The sequence below is a fragment of the Semicossyphus pulcher genome, unplaced genomic scaffold, assembly GCF_022749685.1.
Source record: "Semicossyphus pulcher isolate SPU_LCO1_2020_fin unplaced genomic scaffold, fSemPul1.0.p SCAF_17, whole genome shotgun sequence".
Classification (NCBI taxonomy): Eukaryota; Metazoa; Chordata; class Actinopteri; order Labriformes; family Labridae; genus Semicossyphus; species Semicossyphus pulcher.
Window position 1 is genome coordinate 20,359,952 of NW_027211681.1, and position 27,765 is coordinate 20,387,716.

At 40.8% G+C, this 27,765-nt stretch overlaps 2 protein-coding genes across 2 annotated transcripts; one reads left to right on the forward strand and one right to left on the reverse strand.

Moving 5' to 3' along the window:
• The first annotated feature begins 2,293 nt into the window (after window positions 1-2,293).
• Window positions 2,294-25,875, forward strand: slc5a10 (solute carrier family 5 member 10). Its single transcript, XM_069666031.1, has 14 exons — window positions 2,294-2,323; window positions 3,669-3,773; window positions 4,336-4,395; window positions 4,788-4,892; window positions 5,005-5,110; window positions 5,213-5,293; window positions 5,375-5,580; window positions 9,305-9,440; window positions 19,271-19,378; window positions 19,465-19,615; window positions 19,749-19,917; window positions 23,403-23,618; window positions 25,180-25,273; window positions 25,424-25,875. The coding sequence occupies exons 1-14, from the start codon at window positions 2,309-2,311 to the stop codon at window positions 25,615-25,617; spliced, it is 1,746 nt and encodes a 581-aa protein (XP_069522132.1). The 5' UTR covers window positions 2,294-2,308; the 3' UTR covers window positions 25,618-25,875.
• fam83gb (family with sequence similarity 83 member Gb) lies at window positions 6,973-18,505 on the reverse strand. Its single transcript, XM_069666030.1, has 5 exons — window positions 17,210-18,505; window positions 15,392-15,559; window positions 14,331-14,455; window positions 10,771-12,139; window positions 6,973-8,098 (listed from the first exon to the last, which is right to left on the reverse strand). The coding sequence occupies exons 1-5, from the start codon at window positions 17,720-17,722 to the stop codon at window positions 7,727-7,729; spliced, it is 2,547 nt and encodes an 848-aa protein (XP_069522131.1). The 5' UTR covers window positions 17,723-18,505; the 3' UTR covers window positions 6,973-7,726.
• Window positions 25,876-27,765: the final 1,890 nt, after the last annotated feature.

Below are 27,765 nucleotides of genomic sequence, written 5' to 3' on the forward strand. Positions count from 1 at the left end.
ATGTGTGTTTCCTTGGGATCTTTTTACACTAAATATCTGCATTGATTTTCTTAGTCGGCCTGATGTAATCAAACAAAAACTCTCCAGATAATGCACATGGAAACTACTTTTAACCATATAGCACCTTACCATACTTAACACTTAATATAAACTACAATTATAGTATGACTACAAACTACACAGCATGCAGACATAAAAAATTAACATATACATTCACATATTGCCTATGCATTTAGATGTGTTACCTTTTTGTATTTGCCTTGTCTTGGAATAAACAATTTTCAGATTACAAACAAAATATTTTTAACAGGAAATAATATCTATCTAAATTCTAAAGTTTTATTGCACAAAAAGGTCATCTTAAGCATTGACATTTTGTCCTCAGTGTGTGAGAGAGAGATTGATGATGATGTGAGTGACGTCAGGGTGCCTCCATCGCCGCCATCTGCTCTGTAGAGCAGACAAACAGTGAGCAGCAGTTTGTGTGTGACACTGAGTTAATTTCACATCAGGAAGCACGAAGGCAAACTCAGTCAACAGTTCTTTCGTTTCATCTCGGACTTCTCGTTCCCCTTATGCTGTCGCTAAGTGAAAAATTACCAGACCAGCGCTTATTTCAGACGACATTTAAATCAAGGACGTGGCTCTTCTCTAGTGTACCCTGCTCTATTCACAATACTCTGTTCTGTGTCTGAGGACATATTGAAACATGGAGATTTCACCTTTTTGATATAAATGATTAAATAAAATATAATTTGGGAAAGTGTGTTGTGATGTTGTATTTGTATGTCTGGTATGGCAATACATATTTTAATTGTTTTATTTTTTTAAATAATAAAATGTTTTTGTATAGTACCTTTCATACAAGAAATTATCGAGAAGGGAATTTGGGCATTACAGTCGCTCTGATACAGAGAGAATATAGGGCACAAAGAAAAAAATATAAATAATAAGAAAGTAAGTAGTAATAAGTAAGAAATCCTTAAAATATGTGCATTATATTGTACAATAAAATAATAAAGATAATGCTGAGAAATGGGATCCATAGTGATTTAAATATAAATGCCAGTAATAAGTATAACTGCCAGAGTAAGAGTCAGATACAACAACACAACATTGTTAAAAAACAGTATTATTGTCAGGGTATTAAATTAAATCAAAACCACAAATGATTCAATTAACTATGGATGTAATGATTTAAAGAAAAGTCCTCCAAAAGTCTCTAAATTGAGTAAAATCTTTTGTCTACACTATTTTTTTCTTAGTTTTTAATGTTTTAAAAGTCTTATTGGACTAAAAAACTTTTGTGAAAAACGTGTAAAACTTTCTCATTCCTAAAAGTAACCGAATGAAACCAGCCTCTGTTTCTCGTACTTAGCACTTACAGCAGATGTTTGTGTGTTTAGACGCTAATGATTATAAACTTGTCATCACAAATGATTGACCATCCGTGTGTGCGTGTCTGTCTGTGTGTGTGTGTGTGTGTGTGTGTGTGTGTGTGTGTACAGCATGGACTCTGGTCCACATGAGCATCTGCTGTACTCCATTTCTCAGCCACACCACACACTCCATTATCCCCTAGCACAGCGTGTGTGTCAGCGTGCTGCAGGTGCCACATTAAGGTGATGTGTTTAATCATCAATTCAGCCAGGGGACGGCCCTCTTCACACATACACCAAACACGCCGTCTCAGGCTAGTAACTGCTGGTAGATCAGCCGAGAAGGGACTTTTACCAAGGGCCGGAGTGTGTGTTTGACAGTGTGTGTGTGTGTGTTCATGTTAGTAAGACTGCTGTTTTGTAGTGTTTAAAGTTATTTAAAGGATGAGGGTGTTTATAAAATTATCTGCTGGTTTCTTGCGTTTTTAGGGAGTGTAATGTGTTCTTCTTGGTGTTTAAGGTGTTTGCAAAGTAGGTCTTCTGTGTCAGATCACGAAAAGGGGTTGTTAAGATTGACAGCACAGGTTTAACAGTTAGATTCCCCAAGTTTGTGTTTGTATGTGTGTGGAAAGCTGTGTGTTTTAAGTGTGATTTTAAGAGTGTGTGTTGTTGTGAACACTGAGGATGTCTAACTCCACCATCAACTTCTACGACCTGCCTCAGTCCTTCAGCATCTCTGACATTATCGTCATCGTAACATACTTTCTTCTCAACCTCGCTGTGGGCATCTGGGTGAGAGCCAGAGGTGTATATGTTTGTGTGTGTTTGTATGTTCAGTTTATGTGTGTGTGTGTAACAGTTTTCTCTGTCAGTCTTCATGCAGGGTGAGCAGGAACACTCTGAGCGGATACTTCCTGGCTGGACGGGACATGGCCTGGTGGCCGGTGAGTCTAACACTACTAATGTTTTTGCAGATAAAGGCCAGAGAATGGTGTTAAATTCTTGTGTTGTGGGAGGAAAGTTTTGTCTTATAAACTGGTCGAGCAGCGATTCTGAGTGTAATTGTAAAGCAGTGATGCTCCACGTAACCCCTGGCATGTTCACAGATAAACAGCATGTGGGATTTTCTTTGTAGACTTACCAAAAATATATAGGAGTTCTTCCTCTATGCAGATTTCATTTTATGTTACTTTATACAGCTACTTACTTTTCAGATAAAGATGAGCTTGTATAATTAACCCACAGTTAAAGATCAGATTTGCTGCTACCAATCCTGGTAGCCTGTGACCCCTTACACAAAAAGTAGTGATTGGTTGGCTTGGGGGCTGCACGGTGGAGCAGTGGTCAGCGCTATCGCCTCACAGCTAGAAGGTCCCTTTGTTCAGATGAAGAGGGCCTTGTTTGCATGTTCTCCCCTTGCATGCCTGGATTCCCTCGAGGTGCTCCGGCTTCCTCACACAGTCTGAAGACATGCTCGTTAGGTTCACTGTCTCAATGTGTCAGCCCTGTGTTGGACTGGCAATCAGTCCAGGGTGTACCCCGCATCTATCTAGCTGACAGCTGGGATAGGCTCTAGTCCCCCGCGACCCTGAACAGGATAAGTGGTATAGATAATGGATGGATGGATGGTTGGGTTGGAGTCGACTTTCTTGGAGCTATTCTTTTTGTTTTTTTGTAAAAAGCTGTCCATAGCACCTGGAACCCTTTGCTGAGGTTCCAAGCAAGCTTTGCCAACACTTAAAGGTGGAGTTAAAACCCCTGAAGAACACTGATTGGTTAGAGAGAATTGTCACTCACTCCACAAGGGATAACCCTGCCCACCATGCTGTAGTCTGGTTGAGCTTTCTGCAGCTATGCCTTTGTAAAGAGTGAAACATCTCAAAATACACAATTACAGCATACACATATGTTGCTAAACAGGCATAGCGGCATGGCTAGTATGACCTCATACCTAGTAGAAACTAACAGCATAAAAACAGCATATGAGTTGTTGGTTATTTCCCTTCAAAACATCTCACATAGTTTAATCTAACAGTTTAAGACCAACAGACATAAAAGAGGAAAGTCAAACAAATCACCTCAAGAAGTTATTTTAGTGGGTTTTTTTTACTCTTTCCTACCCCGATGATCATCTTGTGACCTCTCTGACTGATTTATAATAAGACCCTTTGGAGGGGCCCCGCTCCTAATACCTTTACTTGTAAGATTATGAATGCATCACTTTTAATTGTATTTTAACATTGTTGTATTAGTGCTTCTAAACACTTTCTCTGTCACTGGTGTGCACAGATTGGAGCGTCTCTCTTTGCCAGTTCGGAAGGCTCCGGGTTGTTTATCGGTCTGGCTGGGACTGGAGCTGCTGGAGGCATCGCTGTCACTGGCTTTGAATGGAACGTGAGTAGACACGCATACATGCACATATCCATTGACATCAAAGACTCAATAGAACATTATGAGATGCTATTTTGATTAGATATTAATTGTTACAAAACCCAGCATTGTCTGGAATGAAGCAGAACTAGACAGCTAATCCTTACAAGTGTGTTTTCCTTTGTTGTGTGCTGTATTTACAGAGCTGACTAGACACACAGGGTTATTTGTGTCAACAAAAACAACAGTGACTCATTTCTGTTAAATGAAATTACCAAATTACCTCTTTGAAATTGGCTTTCTAGACAGAGATACAATTATTTTTTTGGCAGGTTTACTTCCTTTAACAGGCTGCTTTTGCAGGCTTCTGGCTGTAGGGGGCAGTAGCAGATCATTTTAAATACCAACCAGCTGTGATAGGTGGTTTGTAATACATGAGTCAGTCCACGGCGACGGTGTGAATATTGCAGGTAAACCTGCAGAGCACCAAAAGATCAAAGTTTTACGAGAAACTTCTACTTCCTGAAGCGACCATTGACAACATGACAGGTCAAACGTCTTTATCCTCTTTCTCTGTTCCTCTCAGGCCACCTATGTGCTGCTGGCCCTGGCCTGGGTGTTTGTACCTGTCTACATTTCCTCAGGGGTTAGTTTGCACAAACACACACACACACACACTTGGGTAAGTGTCTGCTTGTTAAGGCTGGTTCAGCAGGTACATTTGGGTGCCGAGACATTCTCCTCATCAACATTCCCCGCCTTGAAAATTCCCCAACAAGGTGTCACAATACTCACACAAACACAATACACATACACACACATACACACGCGTGACTGTCTTCTAGGAAACATAAATAACTGAATTTGCTGGTATGTAATTATTATATCAAAACGTGAAGCATGAACAAGTCAAACTTCTTCACAATAGCTGCTAATAAAAACGTCATATACCTCTTTAAACCAACCGGAGCTCCTTCAGTCTCCTTCTTCTGTGCAGCTGTTGTTTTCTGTTGAAGATGTTTAAATGTCTGTGTTCAGATCGTGACAATGCCGGAGTACCTGGGCCGTCGTTTCGGAGGAGAGAGGATCAGAACGTACCTGGCCGTCCTCTCGCTGCTGTTGTCCGTGTTTACGAAGATATCAGTACGACGATGTTACACGCGCACAATAAAACATTTGCTCATTTACCAACATCGTCTGCTATCAGGCTGAATGTTTTGCTGACGTTGTTGACAGATGTGTTGTGTTTCCCCAGACCGACCTGTACTCTGGAGCCTTGTTTGTTCAGGTGTGTCTGGGATGGAACCTCTACCTGTCCACTGTCCTCATGCTAGTGGTCACTGCTCTCTACACTATAGCAGGTACACAAACAACCACGCACATATACAGAGTTACATCTGGTTTAAACTATGTCGTGCTTGTTAGATGAACTGCTGTGAAAAGATTCCCAAACTTCTTTTCAGGTGGTCTTGCTGCTGTCATCTACACCGACACCCTGCAGACATTTGTCATGATAATAGGGGCCATCATCCTGACAATTACTGGTGTGTACAATTATAATTTATAAACAAGCTGTGAAGTTATTTTATGGGTTGTATCGCTGGAGTTGTGTTTCTGGTCCACAGCTTTTAACAAGATTGGCGGCTATGGAAACCTGGAGCGTGTGTACAGCATGGCGGTGCCCAGTAAAATCATCCCCAACAGTACCTGCCACCTGCCACGTCAGGACGCCATGCACCTGTTCAGGGACGCGGTCACTGGAGACCTGCCCTGGCCCGGCATGACTCTGGGACTCACAATTCTGGCAACCTGGTACTGGTGCTCCGACCAGGTACATTTACGCATATATACAAACATATGAATGTGCAGGAAAAACAAGCCGAAAACGCCACTGCTGCAGATGTGCTGTAAAATGCAGTTCCCCTGAAAACCACTAGAGGCGCACCACAGAAGCCCTCACTATATTAAAGGGGGGAAACTTTCTCAAAACAAATGAAGTAATTTAATTAATGTATTCAGAACATAATGTGTAGACAAACCAGGGAACAGCTCATTTTCCATTTCCAAAAAGTTGAATTGGGGGAGACGACAGGTGTGAAGTATTGGAGGGCAGCTAAGCTAGGTAGCAAATTCTAACATCCAATTCAAATTGCACTACATGATTAAATAGAAATTTCTGTCCAGTTTGTTTAATTCTGACGCAATAGGAGATTCAGAGTGAAATACATCAGTGGAAGCCATCTTGCCTCAAAGGCACGCCTCTGCAAAGGATTCTGATTGGCCCAACCTGAATCAGGCCACATGAAGATCTATTTAAACAGGAGGGAGGGTTAAGTTATCTGTCAGAGAAAATAACACATGCTTGTACATTTGTCTGTAAAATCACCTCCTTGCCTTACCGGATTTCCTTGTGCCCAATGGTCTTTTGATATGGAAAATTGGGAATTTTAATAGAAAATGAGCACATCCAAAAAAAAACTTTCTCAAAATTGACTAAGTAATTTTTCTCAGAACATAATGTGAAGACTTTCATATCATCTCCAGATTGATTCCCAAAGGAAATTAGGGCTGGAAGGAAGGCATTCCTCTGTACCCAAATGGAATCAGCCCGACCTGAATCAAGCCGCATGAAAATCTGTATTAATGGGAAGAGGGGCAGAGTCACTTGAGCCCACTGGTCTTTAATTTGGAAATCTGGAAATTTAACACTAGACACATTGAGTTCACTAAACTACAAAAGTTGGTCAAAGAGGAACAAGAAAGTTGCTGCAAAATGTAACATGATACCAGCACACGTTTTTGGTAACTATCTGCTTATGTGGCAATGTTCTCTCCCTGACAACAGTACAGTAAAATACCCCAGCACTGCTAAAAATGAACCTTGCGGTAAGATTGTTTGACTTCTGTTTCCAATGGCAAGTTCGACCTTTCATTCTTACTGTAAAATTAGTTTGGTTTTCTTCATACTTCTTGCCTGATCAGACTCAATTTTACTGATGTGGCTTCATCCACAAATCTCAGCAAAAGAAATATAAAATGTAAAGCTTCTTCCTGTTGCCCTGATGAAGAGTTTGTGCCAAACCCATAACACAGGCATGCAGGAGCCTTTGACATACTCTTCAATATCTCTCTGTACACAATCATCAAGCTGTTCTGGATGATTTCCAGATATGTTTTCTGGTGATTTACCTGAAACAGTTGAGACAACAATGCAGCTGGATCATCAACAAAGTCTTTTTTATTTACAACATCCCTTTTGGTCCCACATCAGTGATTACAATTCCAAATGTACCACCTATCTATACCTGCACAGGTAGTCCATTTCATCTGCCAAATATATGAGAGCAATTAGCACAGTAGCCCTACCCTTTCAACATCAGTAACCCATCACAGTGTTATCAACACATGAGCATGACTTGTACTGTCTCCCCACATACACCACATCTGTCTGTGTAGGTTCGATATGGGAAAAAAACAGTAGAGTACGAAAATCGGAAGAAGAAAAGCAGTTGAGGTAATAAAGATATTTTACAAGGGAATACTATCACACCGTCACAGTGTCCCTTAGGACTGTTAATCACCTACAAACATACCCTGCTTATGGTGGAACTCTTAACACAACTCTTGGATAAACACGTTTAAGGAAACTATGCTAATAAGGGTTTATTCATATATTTTCGTAAACATACAAATATGAGCTGATATATCTTTATGTTGTCCCAGATATCAGCGTTCAAGAGCCTTTCACCAATAAAAACTGGATTGGAAGGTGATGGGATGCATTTACAGCCAGTGCCTCTTCAAACATATCAAGTAAAATTGCCAACCCTTGTTGACATAGTCAAAATGTCCCAATTACAGAAGTCCTCAAGCTATGAAAACAGGAAACACATGGCAGACATATCGAAGATTCCAAAATGAAGAGTCACCAATTTCGTAACATCAATCACCATTTTGTACAGTACTGGTCCACAGTATTACCTGGTATCCTTGTTATTTTGAGACATTTTCTTCTGCGGCGCTCCACCTCGTGCCCTTAAGTGCTTTAAATTGTTCAGTTTTGAGAAAGATACTCCCAGTAAGCCTGTAGGGTTGGCTGGTGGCTGTGGTGAGTTGTGATCCGTCTTCCTGTAACCAGGGCTGTGGCGTCGTGGAGACCGGCTGGAGCGAGTCTCCGCGTGCAGCTGAGATGAGTCAGAGTGCAGCGTTTGACCATGCCAGTAACGGTGTCCTCCAATCACAGGGCCAGCTGCTCGGGTAGGGCGGTGATAACTTCCTGGTTTAGCAAGGACTACTTTAGCTCCTGTCAATCGTCCATCACGACCTGGAGATCTTGAGGTCTGGAACAACTGGACAGAGAGAAAGAGAAGATAGAGATAAGAAGAACATCATGGAGTCCAGAAGACTACTAGTACAACCCATTTCACATAGGGAGTACCTCAGGGATCAATCCTTGGTCCTTTACTATTCTTTACTTATTTTTTTTGACCGTTTATGCCTTTATTGAGAGAGAGAGAGAGAGAGAGAGAGAGAGAGAGAGAGGACAGTGGATAGTGCCGGAAACCAGGAAAGAGAGAGTGGGGATGACATGCGACGAAGGGCCGAGGTTGGGAGTCGAACCTAGGGCCTATGGGACACGTGATTTAACCGCTTAGTTAAAGTGGCGCCCCACTATTCTTTATTTATATGCTAAAATATTTCAAAAGCATCCTGTCAGTTTCCTTTTTTATGCAGATGATTCATAGATCTACTTCCCCTTTCATCACAATGAACCTTATGAGACGGCAAACACTACACGTCCCCTTTACAGATGGTTAAATCTACTTAAGTGCTTACAAGCTAACAAGCTAACGAGTTTCCTCTTTGATGTTTGAAATCATTTACCCGAAAGAATTATGGATCATCCAAAACTGTACATTACAACTGCTAATTGGGCCTGTTAAAAAAACATGGGGAAACTTCTTAAAAAAACGCAGGCTACAGTGCTCTGGCCACAGCATGTTTTGCTTCTTTGTAACATGGGAAAATATTCACTATAGCTGCAGGATCATTGTTGTTTATACATTTTTTTAAAAATGTAGTTTTAATTCTAATTTGCGCCTTAAAAATTTCCTAAATTATCATTATTATTTTTAATTTTTAAAGTACTTTCAAAATGTAATCCATGGGTTTATTACAACCTGATTAAACAACTCCAACTCTTTTGATTCCTATCTGGGTCAACCTTTAAAGAGTATTCCTAAGATCCCAAAGAAGATTGTATGCAACACCGATTTTAGCACATTTGTAGGTGTTGCTTGTTGGTTTCAGAGGCAATTTTAATAAGCCAGATGGGACTGTTAACCCTTTCTAAAAAACACAATACTTTAAAGTGTCATTTCATTATATGAATTATGTGCTTTAACTGCATTTGTTCTTTTAATTAAAGCATGTAAATTGCACTTTATTTTAACCTTACTTCATTGTATCTAACTTTATTTAACAGTGTTCAATTACACATTTCTTGGTTCTATGTCTTATGTGTACTATTATAGTTAATATTTGTGTTTCTGCAGGTCATTGTGCAGCGGTCCCTGTCTGCTAAGAACATGAGTCACGTGAAAGGAGCATCAATTCTGGCTGCGTATCTGAAGATGCTGCCTTTCATCTTCATAATCCTTCCCGGCATGATCAGCCGAGCTCTCTATCCAGGTGCGTGCACACAGATGTGGGCAGACAACTACACATGCACACACCTTTTAAGCAGGAAAAAAGGAGGACATGTTTACTGTAAGCAGGTAGTAACCTGCTTTGACACCGCTGGAGGAACACACCCTTTATAGGAGGATTTTTATAAATGTTTTTGGAAGAGAGCCTCTGTGTTTTTCCAATATCACTGAACCGTGCTGCGAACACGTTCAAAACAAGCAGTAATCCTGAGAAGTTCTGCACTACAACACATGAAACATTAAAAGATATCTAAAACATAACACAAGAATTGTATCAACATCTACCTGTCAGTGTCATCTAAGGCCGTAATTCACTGATTAATTATTCCGTCTGTATATGTCAAAAAAAAGACAACAAAACCATCAAAATTTCCCACAGTAAGGTCTTTATTGGGGTAATTTTATCAGACCAACTGTCCAAAACTAAAATAAATTCAATTGCAGAGAAAATTAACCTTCTTTTGAATCTGTTGATTATTTCTTCATATTTCTACGTAATCATATTAAAGTGATAATCTCAAAGATTTTCATGTAAGTAAATGTCTGTTAAGTCTCTATCTATCACAGAATGAGGTAACACAATGGCGATTGAGCCTATGGCCCACTGATGAAAGCCTTTGCATTTGCAGTATCACAGACTGGGTGTCTGTGGCGACTTTTGCAGTAAAAAATCACAAGCGGTGCCCAATTAGTGACGCGTTTTCCATCACCCAGCAGTGGTTGGTCTGCCAGAGAGGGTAGGCGGAGCTAAGCGGCTGCTTTTCAGCTCTCTGCAAGTGTTGCGAGTAAACAGTAATCTACTATGGCTGAACAAACAAAGAAAAGATGGATGACTACAGATAAAACTTCAAAAATAAGTGAAAATCCAAAGAAAAAGAAACAAACTCGACGCTCAGATGAAGGCAAACAGAGCTACAACCAGAGCCAACCGTGGACGTCACACATGCAACACTGTCTGGATATCTGGGAAGTGTTCCCGCAATTACCGTTTATAGGTGCCGCCAAAGAGAACAAAACTGAGATCTTCGAGATTACAACTTTAATCATATCAACCATTTGATTGTTTTTTTCCCTACATTCTCAGACCAAAAAACCTGTCTAAATTCTCGAGACTTATATTGTTAAAGAAAAGAAAATGCAACAAACCCTCACATTTGAAAACCTGGAATAAGCTTAAATGTGGCATTTTTGTTGATAAATGACTTAATAATATCTGGCCACGTATTGCATGTAAAAGAATTGAGTTATTGTTTAACTAACTGATTCATACCAATGGGTAAGAAATATTGAAATAATTTCTACAGTGGGCTCACCTGTCCAATGTGCCTATGTGGTGAGGGGTGCCTGCGGAGCTGCTGTGATTGGCGGATGAGGTTGGCGCTGTCCTCAGACCTGGTGGGCTCCCGTAAGTCCAGCATGCTCTGGGAGAGGCGGGCCATCATGTTGACCCCCTCTCCAAGGCGGTGCCCGCGACCTGACCCTGTTGTCACTCGGTTGGTCAATGGGTCTCTCGGCTCAGGCTGGGAACAATCAAAAAATTCCTCCTCTGATGCTGTGGAAGTGCTAGAGGGATCATCATTGGCTGCTAGGTCACATATGACCTTTGTGCTGTCTTGGCTGCCGTCACCGTTGCTGCCCGAGTCCCTGCCGTCGTCATTTAATATTATATGGCTACGGCCTGGGGTCATCTTCTCATGGATTCTCTTTGGGCCTTCTAGACTCTCCAATTGGTCCATTTTCATCAGAGTGACTTGTGGTTGGCCAACCTGCTCTGAGGGGGCAGGGTCTATGACTAACTGCAGTGTACGGCGTTTGGGAACAGGAGGTGCAACAGTTTGTGGAGTCTCTGGAGTTTGTTTAGCAGCGTCTGTTAGTTGTGAATCAGCAGGAACATTGGATGCTGATGTAGGAGTGTGTGTATTTGGTTTGTGTGTGTCTGACTGCTGAGGGGGGACTCTGGAATCTGTTGCATCAGTTTGGTCATTATTAGGAGCCGTGTGTGTTTGCTTTTTAGGCTGCTTTTTGGTTGGACTCACAGGAGTTGAGGCGTCTGTACCTTTATCCACAGAAGGTTTCTCTCCTGCTCCTGCCGTGTTTGCATCCCGTCTTAAAGCAGGTTTCTCAGTCTGTGGGGGTAGCATCAGTGGTGAGGTGAAGCGTATAGCCTGGCTGACCTCAAACCTCTCTGACCTCTGTAGGTGAACCTGATTGGCTCGCTTATCATCCCTGATGTTGATGAACCCAATCACATCGCTTGGTGGGTCTGGCTCTGGCCAGGTGGGCAGGTACGGGATCAGGTAAGCTTTCTCCAGATGAGCCAATCCAGGATGTATGTTCGGCTCTTCAATAACCCCCCTAAGACGTCCCTTCGGGATCTTAAGCCCAGTGGGATTTTTGCTGCTGGAATTTTGGTCAGAAGAAGTTGGACTTATGTGGTTTCCGGTAGCCACAAGGGCATATTTGGGATTAACAAGCTTCCTTGCAATAGCAGCTGAAACCGGAACAGGAGCAGCAATAGGGATCGGGTCAGGGATTGGTTCATCTACCATGGGAACCTTGTTGAGAGACACACCTCTGGATGTGAGGAAAAGTTCTTGAAACTGCAGGTCGAAGGTCTCCACTGCTTGTCCTGTGATCACAGTGATGAGGTTACGGTCCAAACGGGATGAGGACCAGGTGAAGCTGGAAAAGCACAGACACAGACAAAAACATTTAGAGCAGTGAACCCCCTTGCAAAAGTTTGGCTTTATTCATTGGCAGACTGTCATCCATTTAAAGACGTAAGGTTTGTATATAAGCAAATTTTCAAATCAACTTTTTTATCCATCATTGACTATGGACATTTTATTATATGCACCCTCTCGTCTCTTAAAGGGATTGTTCACCAATTTTCAACCATATCTCTATCTACCCATGTGAGGTATGTAGTCGAAAAACGCCTTAATAGGTTGCAGATGTGTTCTGTGTCTCTGGGGCGCAGCTTTTCGTAGCTGCACAATCTGCTGTTCTACAAGCACAGGCATTTTAACAATATTTTGGCCTACTGGATATTCGTAGACTGCTTAACAAATGCAGTGGAGAAAGGCCAAGGCCCAGGCAGCCTGTGGGCATTGCAAACTGGTATAACAAGGCACCAGTGGCACGGCTCCACAGGCTGAATAACTCCACTTTCTCTGTTAGTATAGCAAGCACTGAGGGAATGTATTGCTTCGATGAGATGGCTTTAGAAAACACATACATTTACATGATGGTACATGATAAAGTTAGGTGGCAGTCATTGGCAGTAAGAAAATTGAATTGCTTTCTATTAAGTTACAAAGCACTTCTTAGCTTAGATGAGCTGATCCCTTTAAATGAGTAGAAGCTCATGTTTCTTTTTTGCTCATTCGATTATGTTAACTATAACTTTTTATTGTTTTATATGCACGGTAATCAGGATCCACATAAAATAGCGCTTGCTCTCATTGACCCTCCCCGTCATAAAAGTGTAATGAATAATCCTGGTAAAGTATGTGTACACAAACAAGATTTTTTTGTTTTGTATGTAGGAATGTGCTTACAGAGGAGTAAAAAGCAACTTAATCAAGTAGTGCACAGTTAACAATGTTGAAAAAAACATTTTCAATAGAAGTAGTTTGTTCTTCTCTGTCACGAGTCAGACTAAGGAAATGAAACTTAAAGGTTGATCATTTCACCACATACTTGTACCCTGAAGTAATTTATAACATTATGATCATGATAATTATCCTCGTTCACATGTTTCGTCCACACTTTAACTTTTTTGGACACTGGCAACAGCAACACTCACATGGAGGAGAATGTTTATGTAATGGTGAATGATCAATTTTGCATGCTGCAACAATGCTTCAAGCATTTTTTTTGGCCTTTATAGCAGCATACAAAGCTGTTAACTAAATATTGACATTTCATCCTTTGTTATTAAGTTGTTATGGTGACCGTGTTAGCTAACAGCTGCCTATTTACTTTTTTGCCGCTAACAGCTGTTGATATAACTGAATGAGGCTGGATGTAAGATAAGGCAGTAAAGATGCAGTCCAGAAAAGCAAAACAATGAGCTGACAGGTACCAAAATGCCCTGTTGAGAGTCTGGTGATAAATTCCAATGGGTTTCAATCAATCAATCAATCAAATTTTATTTGTATAGCGCCAAATCATAACCAGTTATCTCAAGACACTTTACAAAAAGAGCAGCTCTAGACCGACTCTTTGTTATGTTATTTAAACAGAGGCCCAACATGAATCACCATGAGTAGCACTTAGCAATATTTGGCACATTGGCAAGGAAACACTTCCTTAGGTTTGAATTTAAATGTGCTCCCCTTTAAGTTGCATGGATAATAAATACAAAAATATTAATCAGCTTGAAAAAAACACTACAGAGCACAAACCTCTTCCATGACCAACAGGCCACACCTCTAAGATAGATAAATCTGCAAAAGCAACTTCTATATATGTCCAGATATATTACCAAAGCTATTAGCATTATATCAATTTATGGTTGTAAATAGTGGAAGCTTCATTATCTCAGCCGTGCATTCATGATGTATTTCTAAAACTGGAAATATTTCACATAAAAACCGAAAAAAAAAGTATTTTCGTATTTTCAGGAGGACATTTGTTTGCTGTTTGTGTATTCGATTGGCTAGTATTTAGACACTGGTTGTACAATTTGGTCAATATTATGGCTTATTTTTAAGTGAGATCCAGTTCAAATGTAATTTGTTTTTTCTTTTGCCCTGGCTTACACTTCCACCAAGTTTTATGAAAATCAAGCCAGTATACTTTTCATAATTCTGCAGAAATGCACTGTGTTCTTGCACATTTACAACATACTGTACAGCACCCTGCTCACCTGTAGGAGCCAGAGATGGCTCTGTCTCCATCTACCAGGAGGAACTTCTGGCTCAGGGATCCACGCACCTTCTGTGCCGATCGTGTGAAGAACTCCACACCTCCACAGCAGCGCACACGCAGATTCTACACACACACACATACATACAGGGTAAATGCTGTGTAAGGAGAGGCTCTTTGGGGAATTACTGTAAATGGGAGGAAGGATTTGAGTGAACAAAAGGGAAATAAAGGCGACGAGAATGGGGAGGCAGAAAAGTATGAGTTTTCAAGAACAGTCCTTCTCCTTTAATACCACTACAACCTCATGACTCTACAGGTTAGAGCATGGATTGTATCTATGTATGTGCATGCTTGTATGACACACCCTGCTGTGTTTGTCTTTGGTCCCGCGATAAGGGTGTGGTTCCAGGCCAAGCGTTGCCTCAAAAGTAAACGTTCTGTGCGAAATCTCACAGGAGACGCTAAGCACAGAAGTCGTAAATGATGATGATGACAGTAGAGATTGCAGATAAGAAAGCAGTTTAAAGAGAGGGGATGTCTGGCGACAAACGCTGTGAGGAAGAAGGAAGGAGAAATGAGAGATAACCATGTCACAGAGAGAACAGAGAGAGTGAGTGCGTGGCTTATCTAATTGCCTGCAGCACAGACGGGTATGTGCTTACTGTCTTTTCTGGCCTAGGGTGCAAAATATCTAGCAAGCCCCCTTGACTCAGTAAGTATTTTCTGTTAGTGCCTGGACCAGTTCAACTCAGAGAGGCAAAGATTAACAAAGAAATTCAGCCTATGGTGAGAAACTAGCTGGTGCATGCACATAACCAAAGCCTGCAGGCAGAAACATGTCACACCTTCATCCTCATGTGCCCTACTTTCATTCAATTCCCTTTTATAGTGATATACTTATATGTCTTTAATGAAAAATTTAATTTGAAGAGTTGGACAGGGAGCCTTCTAAAGCAAACATTTTCTATTATTATATGCATATCCAGAGTTGCCATCTATCCGACTAGCTTATCCCCCTGCTTATCAAAACATCATCTGATTGTGTGTTTGTCTACGTACCTTTAGATGTCCGCGGTGCATATCAGCTCTGCCACACATGGAAAGAAAACTGGGGACCGCAGCCTGGTCGATGATAATGTATACAGGAATTTTGCGTTTGTAGGCAGCATCCAGCAGGTCTCGAAAGATATCCACGTCCGTAAACACATCCATCACCACGGCTATCACCTGCACACATGCACCCAAAATAAACACACAGAGGAAACCACAAATGGTGTTAGCTTTTCCTGGTCAGTGAGGGTGGGTTTTAGATTTAAGCTGATCATATAAACAATATTGCGCCGAATAAATCCTCAAGGGGCGCTGAGCACTTGTGAGAACTGCATCTAAGAAGTAATTCTAACCGTTAAAGTCAAACTATTTGTCTGCACCACAAAGAAACTGCTGGACACAAAGGGTGCTTTGCAAAGTGGCGATAGAGTGTGAAGCGGCTGGACAATGTGGGTTCAACTACACAGCAAATCTAGTGACAGCATGGCACCTCTTCACACAGTGCTGTCTATTCACTTTCACTTGACCCAGTTTAAATTTTTAGAACTGCACAACTGCACAATTGTGGCCCAAAGACTGGCAACTTCCTGGACAAGCTGAAGAAGAAAATAGCTCTGGGAAAAGCTGGCAAGGTTAGAATAGTTAACCCCTGGATTTTAAATCAACTTTATTGTTAATATACTTGTGTAGGATGAAACATGGTCATGTCAGTCTAAATAAAGTTACAAAACATCGAAAGTAAAGAAGATAACTTGAAATAAATTCTAGTGCATGATTTGAAAAAGTACAAATAATTTAAAGTCAGGTAAGCTCGGCTGAAAAACAGCATTGGGGAAAAAGTTATTGCCTGGATGACTGCCTGCAGTGCCTTCCAAGTCATAAAAAAGTACTCTACTGTTGAACTGAGTCTAATTAACTTGAGTCTTTGTAGATTTGGGCCAAAGTGTGACTTCATGTGCCAGCATTTATGTATGTCAGAGGTGCTGCATAAGGGGTTGACATCTAATGTATTCACTGACGTCACTGCATTTTTTTCCACTGGCGTGTCAAGATCTGACTTGTTGCATCAAAAGTTTGTTGTTTGCATGTGGGAGAGAAGGAGTAAAAGGGAAGTAGGTCTGTAAAACACAGACGGACCAAACTAAGGAGAAGGAAATGTACAAAAAAATTAACTCTAGATGGATGTAAATAAGAGCAACAATGGATTCTATTCAGTCCAAATAAGGCATTTTGAGTTAACTGTGGCTAGATATGACCTGGCATAGTGTACAACTGCATAGCTGTGAGCAGTGTAAATGAAGAAAACAGCAAAGCAAGTCTTTTATGCCCATTATTTTCGTAATTGGACGGTATAATATGCACTTTTCTAAAATCCTATCTTGAAGTCTTGAAGACAGCACAGAAACTAGAAATGCTGACGTTGGACGAGCTTGAACCAGAGAATGTCTGGTGTTTCTGATGGGCAAATGACTTAATCAAATAGTTGCTGATTAACTTTCCGTCGATGGACTAATCAACTAATCAATCATTTCAGCTATGATCACAAAGACCCTTTGATACATTTGAAAAGCTTGTATAGTTATTTTCTTTACTGTGTTAAACAATCACAGTTTACTTTGTGGTGTTGTGGTAGTGGACTACACAGAGCAACTAAAATAATATTAAAACCATGAGGCATTGTGATGTAGTTGTTACCCAAAAGTGTTCTCTTTCAAATCCAAGTATTGTAAGTTATTTCTGTTTGTTTAAATGTTTGATTTAGTTGAGATCCTCTTAACAGTTAATCGCTGCATCATAGTCACCACCATCATCTTCCTCACTGCCTACCTTCTGGGCTGATGCAATGCTCTTGCGCACCACCTCTTTGATGTGCGTGTGTCCACCAGTTGGAGGTTGGGTGTACACGGTCACGCGCGTGACCCCTCTGTAAGAAATGGCCTCGGGCCAACCGAGGTCCAGCTCCGCCACTGAGAACTCAGACCGGTCTGGCCAGTACTCGAGCGACACCTCACCGTCTTCATGTTCTTCCCCGGATCCCGGGGTGATGTTCCCCAGCCCCGGGGTAGTGTTCCCCGGCCCCGGGGTCTCTGGCTTCTGGTGATGCTCGTGCCCAGGCCGGTAGAGTTCCGCTACCTGTGCAATCCGTTCCAGCTCCGGTTCCGAGAGGAACTCCCGGACGTTTTTCTCGCGGATTAAGTCCATGAACGCATCGCGGCCCTTAGTGATGAGAGCTTCTAGCGCCAGCCGTTGGTCCTCGCTGTAGAAAAACTCCGGTTTGCTCTCGCTCACGCGCCAGTTGACGTGGTGGTCGTCCAGACACTGGATCTGAGACAACGCCATTATCGCAGTATATCCACCGGTCAATAAATAGTTAAGTACTGAAACCACTCTGAAACCACTCTCTCAGTTTCCACTCCTCGGTCCAAACGCTCAAACTTCGAAAAATTGCGAATGATCATAACGGTCCATAATGTGTCCGCGTGACCTGGGCCCGTGAGGTGGTAAACAAACCCACCTCATGTGAGGGAGATAAACCGCTAGTTAACTTCCTCAAAACGGACTCCAATTCAGCCCAAAGCTCCTGTTACTGACACACACACACACTCAGGTGTTTCTTTGAACAAAGCACCTCCACCCAAAGACACGCCTTTCACCTGACAGGGGCCGGGCAACTCCAGCGTCGACCCAGTTCAGCTGCTCCAGCCGCGGGGCCCGGCAGACTCGGAGAAAGGGTCTGGGTTATAATACGTGTCTGCCAATGAGTCAAGCCGAAGCGGAACACGTACTTGAGATAAAGAACCTAGTCATTAATCCTCCATTTAAATGTGTTGAAACTGAGGGTGACTCAGGCGGACTGTTGCGCTGACGAGTCACATTTCTTCTTTCTTTAAAGTCTGAACGAAACAGTTGCTCAAAGCACAAAAATGGCATCTGTTGATGAGTTCCCCGAAGCACAAACAGTTGTTAACATCACCAACGTGGCGCTTGCGAGTCTCAACTTCCCCTTGCTTCGGGACGATGTCGGTTTATATCCTCCTTATGTTTTCTTTGAAAAGTTCCTCCAGACAGAAAGTTCATCTGGGTCCAATGTGTAACGAGGAGCAGCGGGTGAGTGTCTGACCCTGGAATTCGGCAACGGAAGCTCTGTACCGTGGGCAGAAAGGCGGAGTGTCCGGTAGTTGGTTAGGAAAGAGAGGCTTCAAACTCCACCCTCCTGTCTGGACAGACGGAGAGAAATCCTGTACAGTTAATAACCAACCCAGTTTGACAAGTTTACTCACACTATGGGACTTAATAGTTTGTTTTTATCTGCTGTCATATCATGACTAAAATTTAAAGTCATTAGGTAGGCTTGAGTCATCAAATGATTGATGTAAGACTGGTTTAATAGACTACTGATTAAAATAGAACTATGTTTAGGTGTATAGGCTGTGGTGAAATGTAATTCAAGTACTATAATTAGCCTAATTTCAAATTTGTGGTTCTGTTACTTTATTTATTATGCCTTTTTACCTCTCTGTCTTGCATTTAAGAGGGAATTATGTCACTTTTTACTCCACTTAAAAGGATATTTATCAGCTTTAGGTGCTAGTTACTTCAAAAACTAAGACTTGTGCATACAAAACATAGGAACCTTTAATTAGCTTTTAATAATTTGCCACTGCAACTCAGCTCATTTAACCTGCAAAACATTTACTGTTTTTAAAAATATGTAATACACACAATTTTGCCCTTTTACAAGAGCTACTTTTGTAGGCCCATTGAAGTGGGATTATACCCCAGCTCCAGACCTCAGCATAAGTACAAACTAGAGCAGAAACATGAATTGTGCATGAGTACTATATTTTGTTACATCTTCCATTACCTGTGACTGTCTTCATATTGCAGACTCTGTGGGGTGTGTGGATCCAGAAGAGTGTGTGCGCGTGTGTGGAGCTGAGGTGGGATGCTCCAACATCGCTTTTCCCAAATTGGTCATCGAACTCATGCCAAGTGGTAAGAATCCTCCTCTCATTCATACAGCTCTAAAAACATGCTTCTTAACATGTTTTTGCAGCTGTTTATCTCTGGTTGTATTACAGGCTTGCGGGGTCTTATGATAGCGGTGATGATGGCTGCTCTGATGTCCTCGCTGACCTCCATCTTCAACAGCAGCTCCACACTCTTCACCATGGACATCTGGAAGAAACATCGCCCACGGGCCTCAGAGCGAGAGCTGCTACTGGTCGGGAGGTAGGACTCATTTTAAACTTTAAACATGCACTCTGATCATGCTTGTAGAGGGTTAACTTTTGGTGCCAGTATCAGTCAAGGAAAGGGAAGTTTGTGGGTACAGAAAGCGAAAGAGGTGTACTTTTTGTTCCAGGATCGTGACTGTGATCTTGGTGGTGGTGAGCGTGGTGTGGATCCCCATCCTGCAGTCTGCCAACAGTGGCCAGCTGTATGTTTATATCCAGTCAGTGACGAGCTACCTCGCTCCACCCGTCACTGCTGTCTTCACGTTGGCTGTTTTCTGGACAAGGACCAATGAACAGGTAACATATGCAAGTCTACAAAGGGTCCAAATAATGACAGTAATTGACTTTTTTCATTTATGAATTTATTAACAGATTTATACATAAAATGCTGAAAAATGCCTAATGAGATGTCCTTAAACAGTGCTTAAAAGTCCCAAACGTATAATATTCATTTCACACATATATAAAATCTGTAAGGCAGGAAATCTACACGGGACAACACTCACACAAAAATATTCAAACTTAATTCATAATGTACTCTATTCTAGCCACCAAACTACTCATGAGAACTTTCCGGTGTTTTGAGTTTTTCTTTGGTGCTCTGTTTGTCCTCTCTCCTACACTGTACTGTTGCACGGTTTTATTAGCCTCACATGGGATCCAGCTGCCAACAACCCTCACTGCTATGTGAGAAGTCTGTGTGTATGTGTGCATGCAAAAGGGAATATCTGTGTGTGTTACCCACACTTTTTATGAAGTGTATTGTTTATCATTTCCTCTGTAGTTGCCAGCATGACTGTGCTGCTCCTTGACAGGAATAAATTAGAGCTATTGCTTCTGGCTGATAACAGAGTGCAATAAGGGAAAGTGTGATTATTAGAAGATAAAGATTTACAGAGTGAGATAAAAAGAATGACACTGCCATGGTAAGAATGTGTATCAGCCCAGAGCCAATAACACACGTGTTGAGACATCTTTCGACTGCATGTAAGGACCAGTCTGCTGGATAGTCAACATTGAAACTCAGTTTTAATAGAGCAAGTTCTGGGTGTGTCTGCTCTCTGTGGACATGCTGTTTAGCTATTAAATACAGAGGATATTCTCAGGTTTGCCAGAATGAAAAGGTTCTTCCTCTTTAATGTAAATATTACCCCTCTCTAACTCTGGATGAAGCTACAAAGAGTCTGTTTAAGTTTACTATCTAATGTTTTACAACAGGGGTTGGCAGTAGCCCAGCAAACATTGTGACATGCAGGATGTCTCTGTTACATAAATGGTTTTAGCCATGCTAGCAGCTCTATGTGAGTCAGCCCACCCTGTTGGTCCAGATTGAAAACTCTAGATTACGACTGAATTGATTCCCATTAATTTTTGTGCAGACATTCATGTTCCCCAGAGGATGAATGCTTCTGACTTTGGTCATCCGCTGATTCTTCCGACAGTGCCACCAGCAATTTGTATGTATGTAGTATAGCATGTACATCATGTACAGCACAGCTATTCACCAATATTCATGTCCCCCTGAGGACAAATTCTAATAACTTTGGTAAACCCATAACTTTTTATATGAGTATGAGTATAGTTTAACATAGCTGCTGGCTAGCCTAGCTGTTGCCTGTTTTGACTTGTTTCAACAGCAAAACTAACTTCACATTAAAATATAGTCACGAAATGCATCATCCCCCATTTCTTTCTACAGTTTTAGAGGAATGTATCAACAGCAAATGGATAGCTTATGATGACATTTGGCTGCAGAGACTCATGTCCCCCTGAGGATGAATTCTAATGATGTGGCCCCTATTTCTTACATAGTGTTATCAGGTAAATTCAAGGGGAATTTTCCAAATTGAGCATTTTACCAAATACCTGCACAATTAGCAAAAGTTAGCATGCTATAACACAAAATTTGGCTTAACATTATAGCTGCGAAACACCAGGATGCTAGCATTGTTATTGTGAGCATTTTAGCATGCTGACATTAGCATAAAAAAATTACTGTGCCGATAAGTATAGTTTCACATAGCTGCTAGCTAGCATGCTGTTGCATCTTTAGCCTCTTTAACAGCAAAAATAATACCTTGCTTTACCTACATTTTACTACAGTGCAGTTTGACATTTTAAGATAAATGTCTCTACAGCTTTTGGATAGGTTATGATGAAATTTGACAGGTTGCAAAATCATGTCCCCCTGAGGATGAATTCTAATGCCTTTGGTGGCTCCTATTTTTTATCAAGCGCCATCATCAGGTCAAGGGAAAAAATTGAGTATTATACCAAATACCTGCACAGTAGGCCAAAGTCTCAACCGTGTTTTATTCTTAGTTCTAATTAGCAAAGGTTAGCTTGCTAACACACAAAAATATAGATCACAAGCATTATTAACAATACAGCTGCTAAACAACAGAATGTTAGCATTGTCATTGTGAACACATTAGCATTTAAATAAAAAATTACTGTGCCTAAGTATAGCTTCACATAGCTGTAAGCTAGCACTGTTGCCAGTTAACCAACTTTCCCTAAATTTGACTACAGTGCAAGTTGACATTTTTAGATAACTGTCGACGGCTCTTGGATAGGTTGTGATAAAATTTGACAGGTTGACAAAGGTTAGCATGCTAACACGCTTAAATTAACAAGCATTATAAACATTACAGCTGCTTTACAACAGAACATTAGCTGTGCTAATAAGTACATTTTCCCTCTGCTGCTAACTACCTGTAGCCTCTTTAGCCTTGTTTCAGCAGCTAAAGTACGGCACACTGAAACATTGTCAATTTAATGCAATTTAATTAAAGCTTTTGAGAAACCCTGATGTTTAAAAACTTTCACATTCATACCAAATTTAGCACCATTTAAATCTGTATGCCTCAAAGTCTTGCACAAAGTCGCTCACTGGAGAGGTTGTTAAATACCACGGCCATCCGATACCATTTCACTTTAAACCCATAAAAAGTTATTGAGAAGGGTCAATAGCACTGTTACATAAAAGGTGTGAGCTTTTTATTTGTTCATATAAACTCATTGATCATATAGCTGGAAGAATCTTAATAGTGTTGACTCATGGGGTCAAAGGGCATAAGTGAGCGCTCAGGATGTGTCTCATGCTGACTAGTCTGACACAGCAGAGAGCAAACAAAAGAGAATACATGGGAACATGACGTGTCTTTGAACAACAGCTGCAGCTCATAAAAAACTAATTGATCCTGTAATTTATGTCGTTATATGAAGCTCATGTGGTGTCTTTTGATGTGTTCAACTCCATCTCTTACAGTTTTAATTTAAAACTAAAGCACGTTCATGTTTTAATGTTTGAACATTATATGAGCTAAAACCTGAAAAACAGACCATTGCCCAAAAATTTCTGACATTACAAGAATGACAAATGTTTTTCAGGGAGAAGAGTTAAAAAACAAGGAAGATAAGAAGTGAAGTTGGGCAAAGTTGTTTACTGTGTGTACCGTGACAATCTCATTATTTTTATTAGCGTTGAGTGGAACTGCACGGATCACATTCTTTGCTGAGGGATGAGCAGTGCAGGAGACAGAGAGTTATTTGTGTCGCTGCAGCACGTTTGTCTACTTAAGTGAGAAATGACACGACAATGACAGATTATCATGGTGGGAAAGTGAGAGTGCTGCGAGCCAAATACACCCAAGTGTGACCTGGGCTTGTTGCTGGAATTACACTGATACTTTTAGGAGCAGGAAGTTCAGCGGGTCAATAAAGAGAGGCATGATATATAACCTGTATGTGCTTTTATGTTTGTGTTTATGTGTTTTCAGGGTGCTTTCTGGGGCCTGATGGTGGGTCTGGTGGTGGGTGTGTGTAGGATGGTGCTGGAGTTTGCCTTCCCGCCTCCCAGATGTGGCGTTGTGGACTCGGCGCCTGCGGTGCTGCGCAGCGTCCACTACCTTCATTTCGCCATCTTGCTGTGTGGGCTCACTGCTATCGTTGTTACTGTAGTAACACTGCTCACACCACCGCCTAGCCACGAACAGGTGTGTACACAACAACACCATAAGTAACATAACTAATGGAGAAGTAGACTTATGGGAGTATTTTGCTGTTGATACACCTGTATTGTTATCTGCTGAACATAAAGGAGATTAATGTAAAGTTAAGGAACAGGTATTGACCTTCAAGACAAACTATCTAAAGCCATAAGATCAACAACCACAGAGCAAATCCTTACAGTACAAACTATTGTTGCAACGAAAGGCTGCATATTTCAATCTTATTAAAGCTGTTGACCCATTTGTCACATCTGACATTACTCTGGCCTGTGCATGAACTCACAGTGCAAACAGGAGTGGTTCTGATGAAATGCTCGCAATGTCACAATTCACATTTAGCCAAAACTTGATTTGTTAAACCTCCCCTGTATGATGCACAAGCACCACACAGTCATACTCCCTATAATCATAAAAACTCCTTTGTACACACAACTAATCATAATGTATGTCAGAACTGTGTATGCTTAAAAAATGCAGAAAATCTTAGGTGAATTTTGTTGCAAAAACAAGCTAATCCATGCTAGCTATGATGGCTCTAATTTAACTAGTGTGAGGAATTGCTAATAATATATGTGAAGAATAAAATGGAGCAATGTATAAGTACAAAGCTGAGTAATATTACAATGTTTACACTTCAGATTGGCCTTACTGTCTTGCAAGAAGAGTATAAAACTGAGCTGGTAAAATGACTACAAAATTAATAAATACAGTCTCATCAATACGGAAGCATATTGCATTCACTGCCTTGTTTTTCTGAATTAACGAGATAGCAGATCAGAATGGGCTTTCTGTCTGAACAACCATAAAGTCCTGAGGTGCCTGCGCCGGGCAAGAAACTAACAATACCATCTATATTACTTAAAGACACAAGTATCTCCCAATGTCTTAGCCCCAAACTTAAATAAAACAGGATGTAACTCAACAGGTGGGACATGCATGCTTTCATAAAATCAATCTTTGGTGTAATGACAGCTCATCGCAGGATATTGAAGTATATCATTAATTCAGAAAAACAGCGAATGCAATACCCCTCTGTAGAAGAGTTTGAAAATTTGGATATCTGCACATTTTGTTATTGCAGAGAATGAGACGAAGAGTTTGATACTACTCTCATATCTGTCTGTTAAATAAGAAGCCTTAGCCAACAGCAGGTTAGCCTAGCTTAGCATAAAGACGGGAAACAGCTAGCATGGCACTGTCAAAATTAAAGAAAACACACTTACAAGAACCACTTCAGCTTAAAAATGAATCAGTTATATCTTGGATGTATCTATCTTTACCAGGTTAGCTGACTCCCAGTTTCTGCAGTCTTTATGCTAATCTAAGCTAGCAAGCTATTTATATTTAATGTACCAACATGAGAGTATTGGTATTGGTCTTCTCTTCTAACTGTCTTTAAGAAAGCCAAAGATCATATTTCCCAAAATGTGTGAATCTTTTACCTCAGGATGTCAACAAAGTAGTTTTTGTTCAGTTGCATTTATGTATTAATTTAATAGCTTTTCAATAAATAAGATTATCTTATATTCCTATTTCCCTCTCCCAGGTGTGTAACCTGACCTGGTGGACTCTAACTGAAGAGCCAACAAGAGAAATTCCCCTACAGAAAGTGTCCTCTGTCAGCCACCGTAGTTCCCAGGGTAAGAGTCTGAATAATCACGCCACTAGGAATAAAACCAGCCACCATGTGATTTACAGTCATCTGTATAGTTATGGCTTGAGTAACTTCCTGTTTCTGCTGTGTGTGTGTGTGTGTGTGTGTGTGTGTGTGTGTGTGTGTGTTCCTACAGGCTCTGAGCCAAACCGGCGGGTGACATGTGGTCAGGGTGCAGGGCTGTGCATCTCAGCAGCTCGGCGATCAGAGGAAACTCCAACTCCCAGGGTGCTCAGTGTCAGAGAGAGCGTGTTCTGGTCCAGGTTCTGCTGCGTGAACGCGCTCCTGGTGGTCAGCATTAACATTTTTCTCTATGCATACTTTGCTTGAGTGGAGGATCCGATTTAACATCCTGCCTCACCCTCCTGCTGAACTCCTGCCAATCTCTCAAACATGAACTACAAAGTCTGCCTGCCTGCCAAACAGCCACTGATTTCTCCAGATACAAGAAAGTGGGAAAGAAAGCTGTGAGTTTTTTTGCTGAAGTTACACAAATCCTTAAAAAAATCAAGACAATGTACTGTTAAACCTAGACAAAAAGTCAGAGAGCACATACCTCCGCTAAGGGCTGCACAAACCTCTAAATGTCTTATTTTGGTATGAACATATTTGAATCCACTCCACATTTCTGTCAAATTACACATAATGATAGATAATCACAGGATACATGTGGCAGAGCTTTTTCATTCGAGTGAGTTCAATAAGTCACAAGAAAAGTCATCATGTCGATTATCTCACAATGTTGCTTCTTTGAGTGTCGTTTTTTAAAATCACTTTATTAGACATACAGTATTTCGACACACGTGCTCTCTTATGTGTTTGTATTACTTCCACGTTATAGGCCATCAGTTTGCTCATAAAAACCCTCCACTCCTGATTCTTGTAGCCTAGATTTAGAAATGTATTGTAGACATTTCTCAGGCTTGTATCTTGAAACAAGCCAACATGAATATGCAGTAAAAATTTAAATGAAAGGGCATCAGAAACTTACAAAACATATAGTGATATTATATATTATAGTTATGATGAATCAATGTTGTGTTCTGTGACTTGCGTGTCCTTTTGAGTCTGTATGCTTAATGGACTTTATATAGTTGTGTCTTTACCCTTGTATATACTCAAATAAATTTAAAATATGTGCATCAAAGCCAAAAGTGTTCACAAATGAATCCATGTATGAGGATGTATAACCAGATAATATAAGTCTTTATTTGGCTTCTGTACAGTTTACTTACATTTACTAAAGGGGAGGAAGAGGCACATACAAGATGGTAAAAAAAGAATACTTAAAGGTAATTAACATTTTTAATATCAGCTGTAAGTGAAAGGAGGACATTAGGGCACAAAAAAAGGTCATAAAGATTCACTGTACAGCTGAAACTAAGTTTTAATTTGTGAGTAAAGTGTCAGTTCTGTTTTTAAAATGTACTTATTGGTCCGTGAAATGTAAAAATTTGCAATGATGAAACCCACAATATGCAAGGTAACATATTTAAATGGCCTTATTTCCAAAGATATTCATTAATAATAAAAAGAGGAAAAAAGCCACGAATCCAGCAGGATTTTGTTACTTGATACTTGAACCTAAACAAATGTTGAAAGCCCCTAAAAACGTTCAAATTAAAAAAGACTACTGCATCAATTATCATTACAATCCTATATCATTGTCAGACTCACAATGAAACTCAGAAGTAATCAAAGAGTCTTCTTTTCCTTGTCAGAACCTGACATTGACCTACATTACCCACAATGCAATCTCGGATCCCATCGGCTATGGTCTGATGACGATATAGCCTCAGGGGACAACGGTGAACATGCTGGGCGTGTAGGCAGCGATAAACGACTTCCAGTCAAGGCTTCCTTTTCCGCGTGCTGCATTGTTTTCAGAAAACGAAACCGTTTTTCTTGGGATTGACTTTAATTAACGGGTCTTAAGTTTGCTGAAGTTTCAACATCATGATGCAGATTAGTAAAAAGTCAAAAAGCTTTGTCAGGTCTGTCGTCAAGAGGAGAAGAAAACTACTTTTAAAATGCTCGTTTGTTGAATGGAGGTCGGATCGATCATTTCTGATGCATTCAAGGAAGTCGGGAAATCTGAACACTGAACGGCTTTCGTGACAGGGAATTTATCTCAAGTTGAATTTTAGATCTAGAACTGATTGTTAGCATGCAGATGTCTGTTTATCGAGATTAATAAGAAGCTAAATCATCATCAGCCGCTTATGGGAGCCGGGAAGTCATAACGGAGCATTACGTTTCGCCTCCTTTTGCTCTCCACATGGACTGTTATTCCTGCATATGCCGCAGCCTGCTGATACGTGATTGGTCAATATTACTCGAAATACAAGCGCAGTTTAAACGGAAACCAGAACACTTGCCATCCCTAAAATTCACGTTCTTGACTACAGATTCTACATTTTTATGCAGAATCTGAAAATGGAGATTACCCACAATGCAACTTGACTGCTAACAGTTTGG

Coding starts and splice junctions, on each gene's coding strand:
- slc5a10 (XM_069666031.1), top strand. Junction 3,774..4,335: donor TCACTGGCTTTGAATGGAAC/GTGAGTAGACAC, acceptor TGTTCCTCTCAG/GCCACCTATGTGCTGCTGGC. Junction 5,111..5,212: donor TGCTCTCTACACTATAGCAG/GTACACAAACAA, acceptor ACTTCTTTTCAG/GTGGTCTTGCTGCTGTCATC.
- fam83gb (XM_069666030.1), bottom strand. CDS start 17,722: ATGGCGTTGTCTCAGATCCAGTGTCTGGACGACCACCACGTCAACTGG. Junction 15,560..17,209: donor GCATTGCATCAGCCCAGAAG/GTAGGCAGTGAG, acceptor GCATGTGTGCAG/GTGATAGCCGTGGTGATGGA. Junction 8,099..10,770: donor CACATAGGCACATTGGACAG/GTGAGCCCACTG, acceptor CTCTCTGTCCAG/TTGTTCCAGACCTCAAGATC.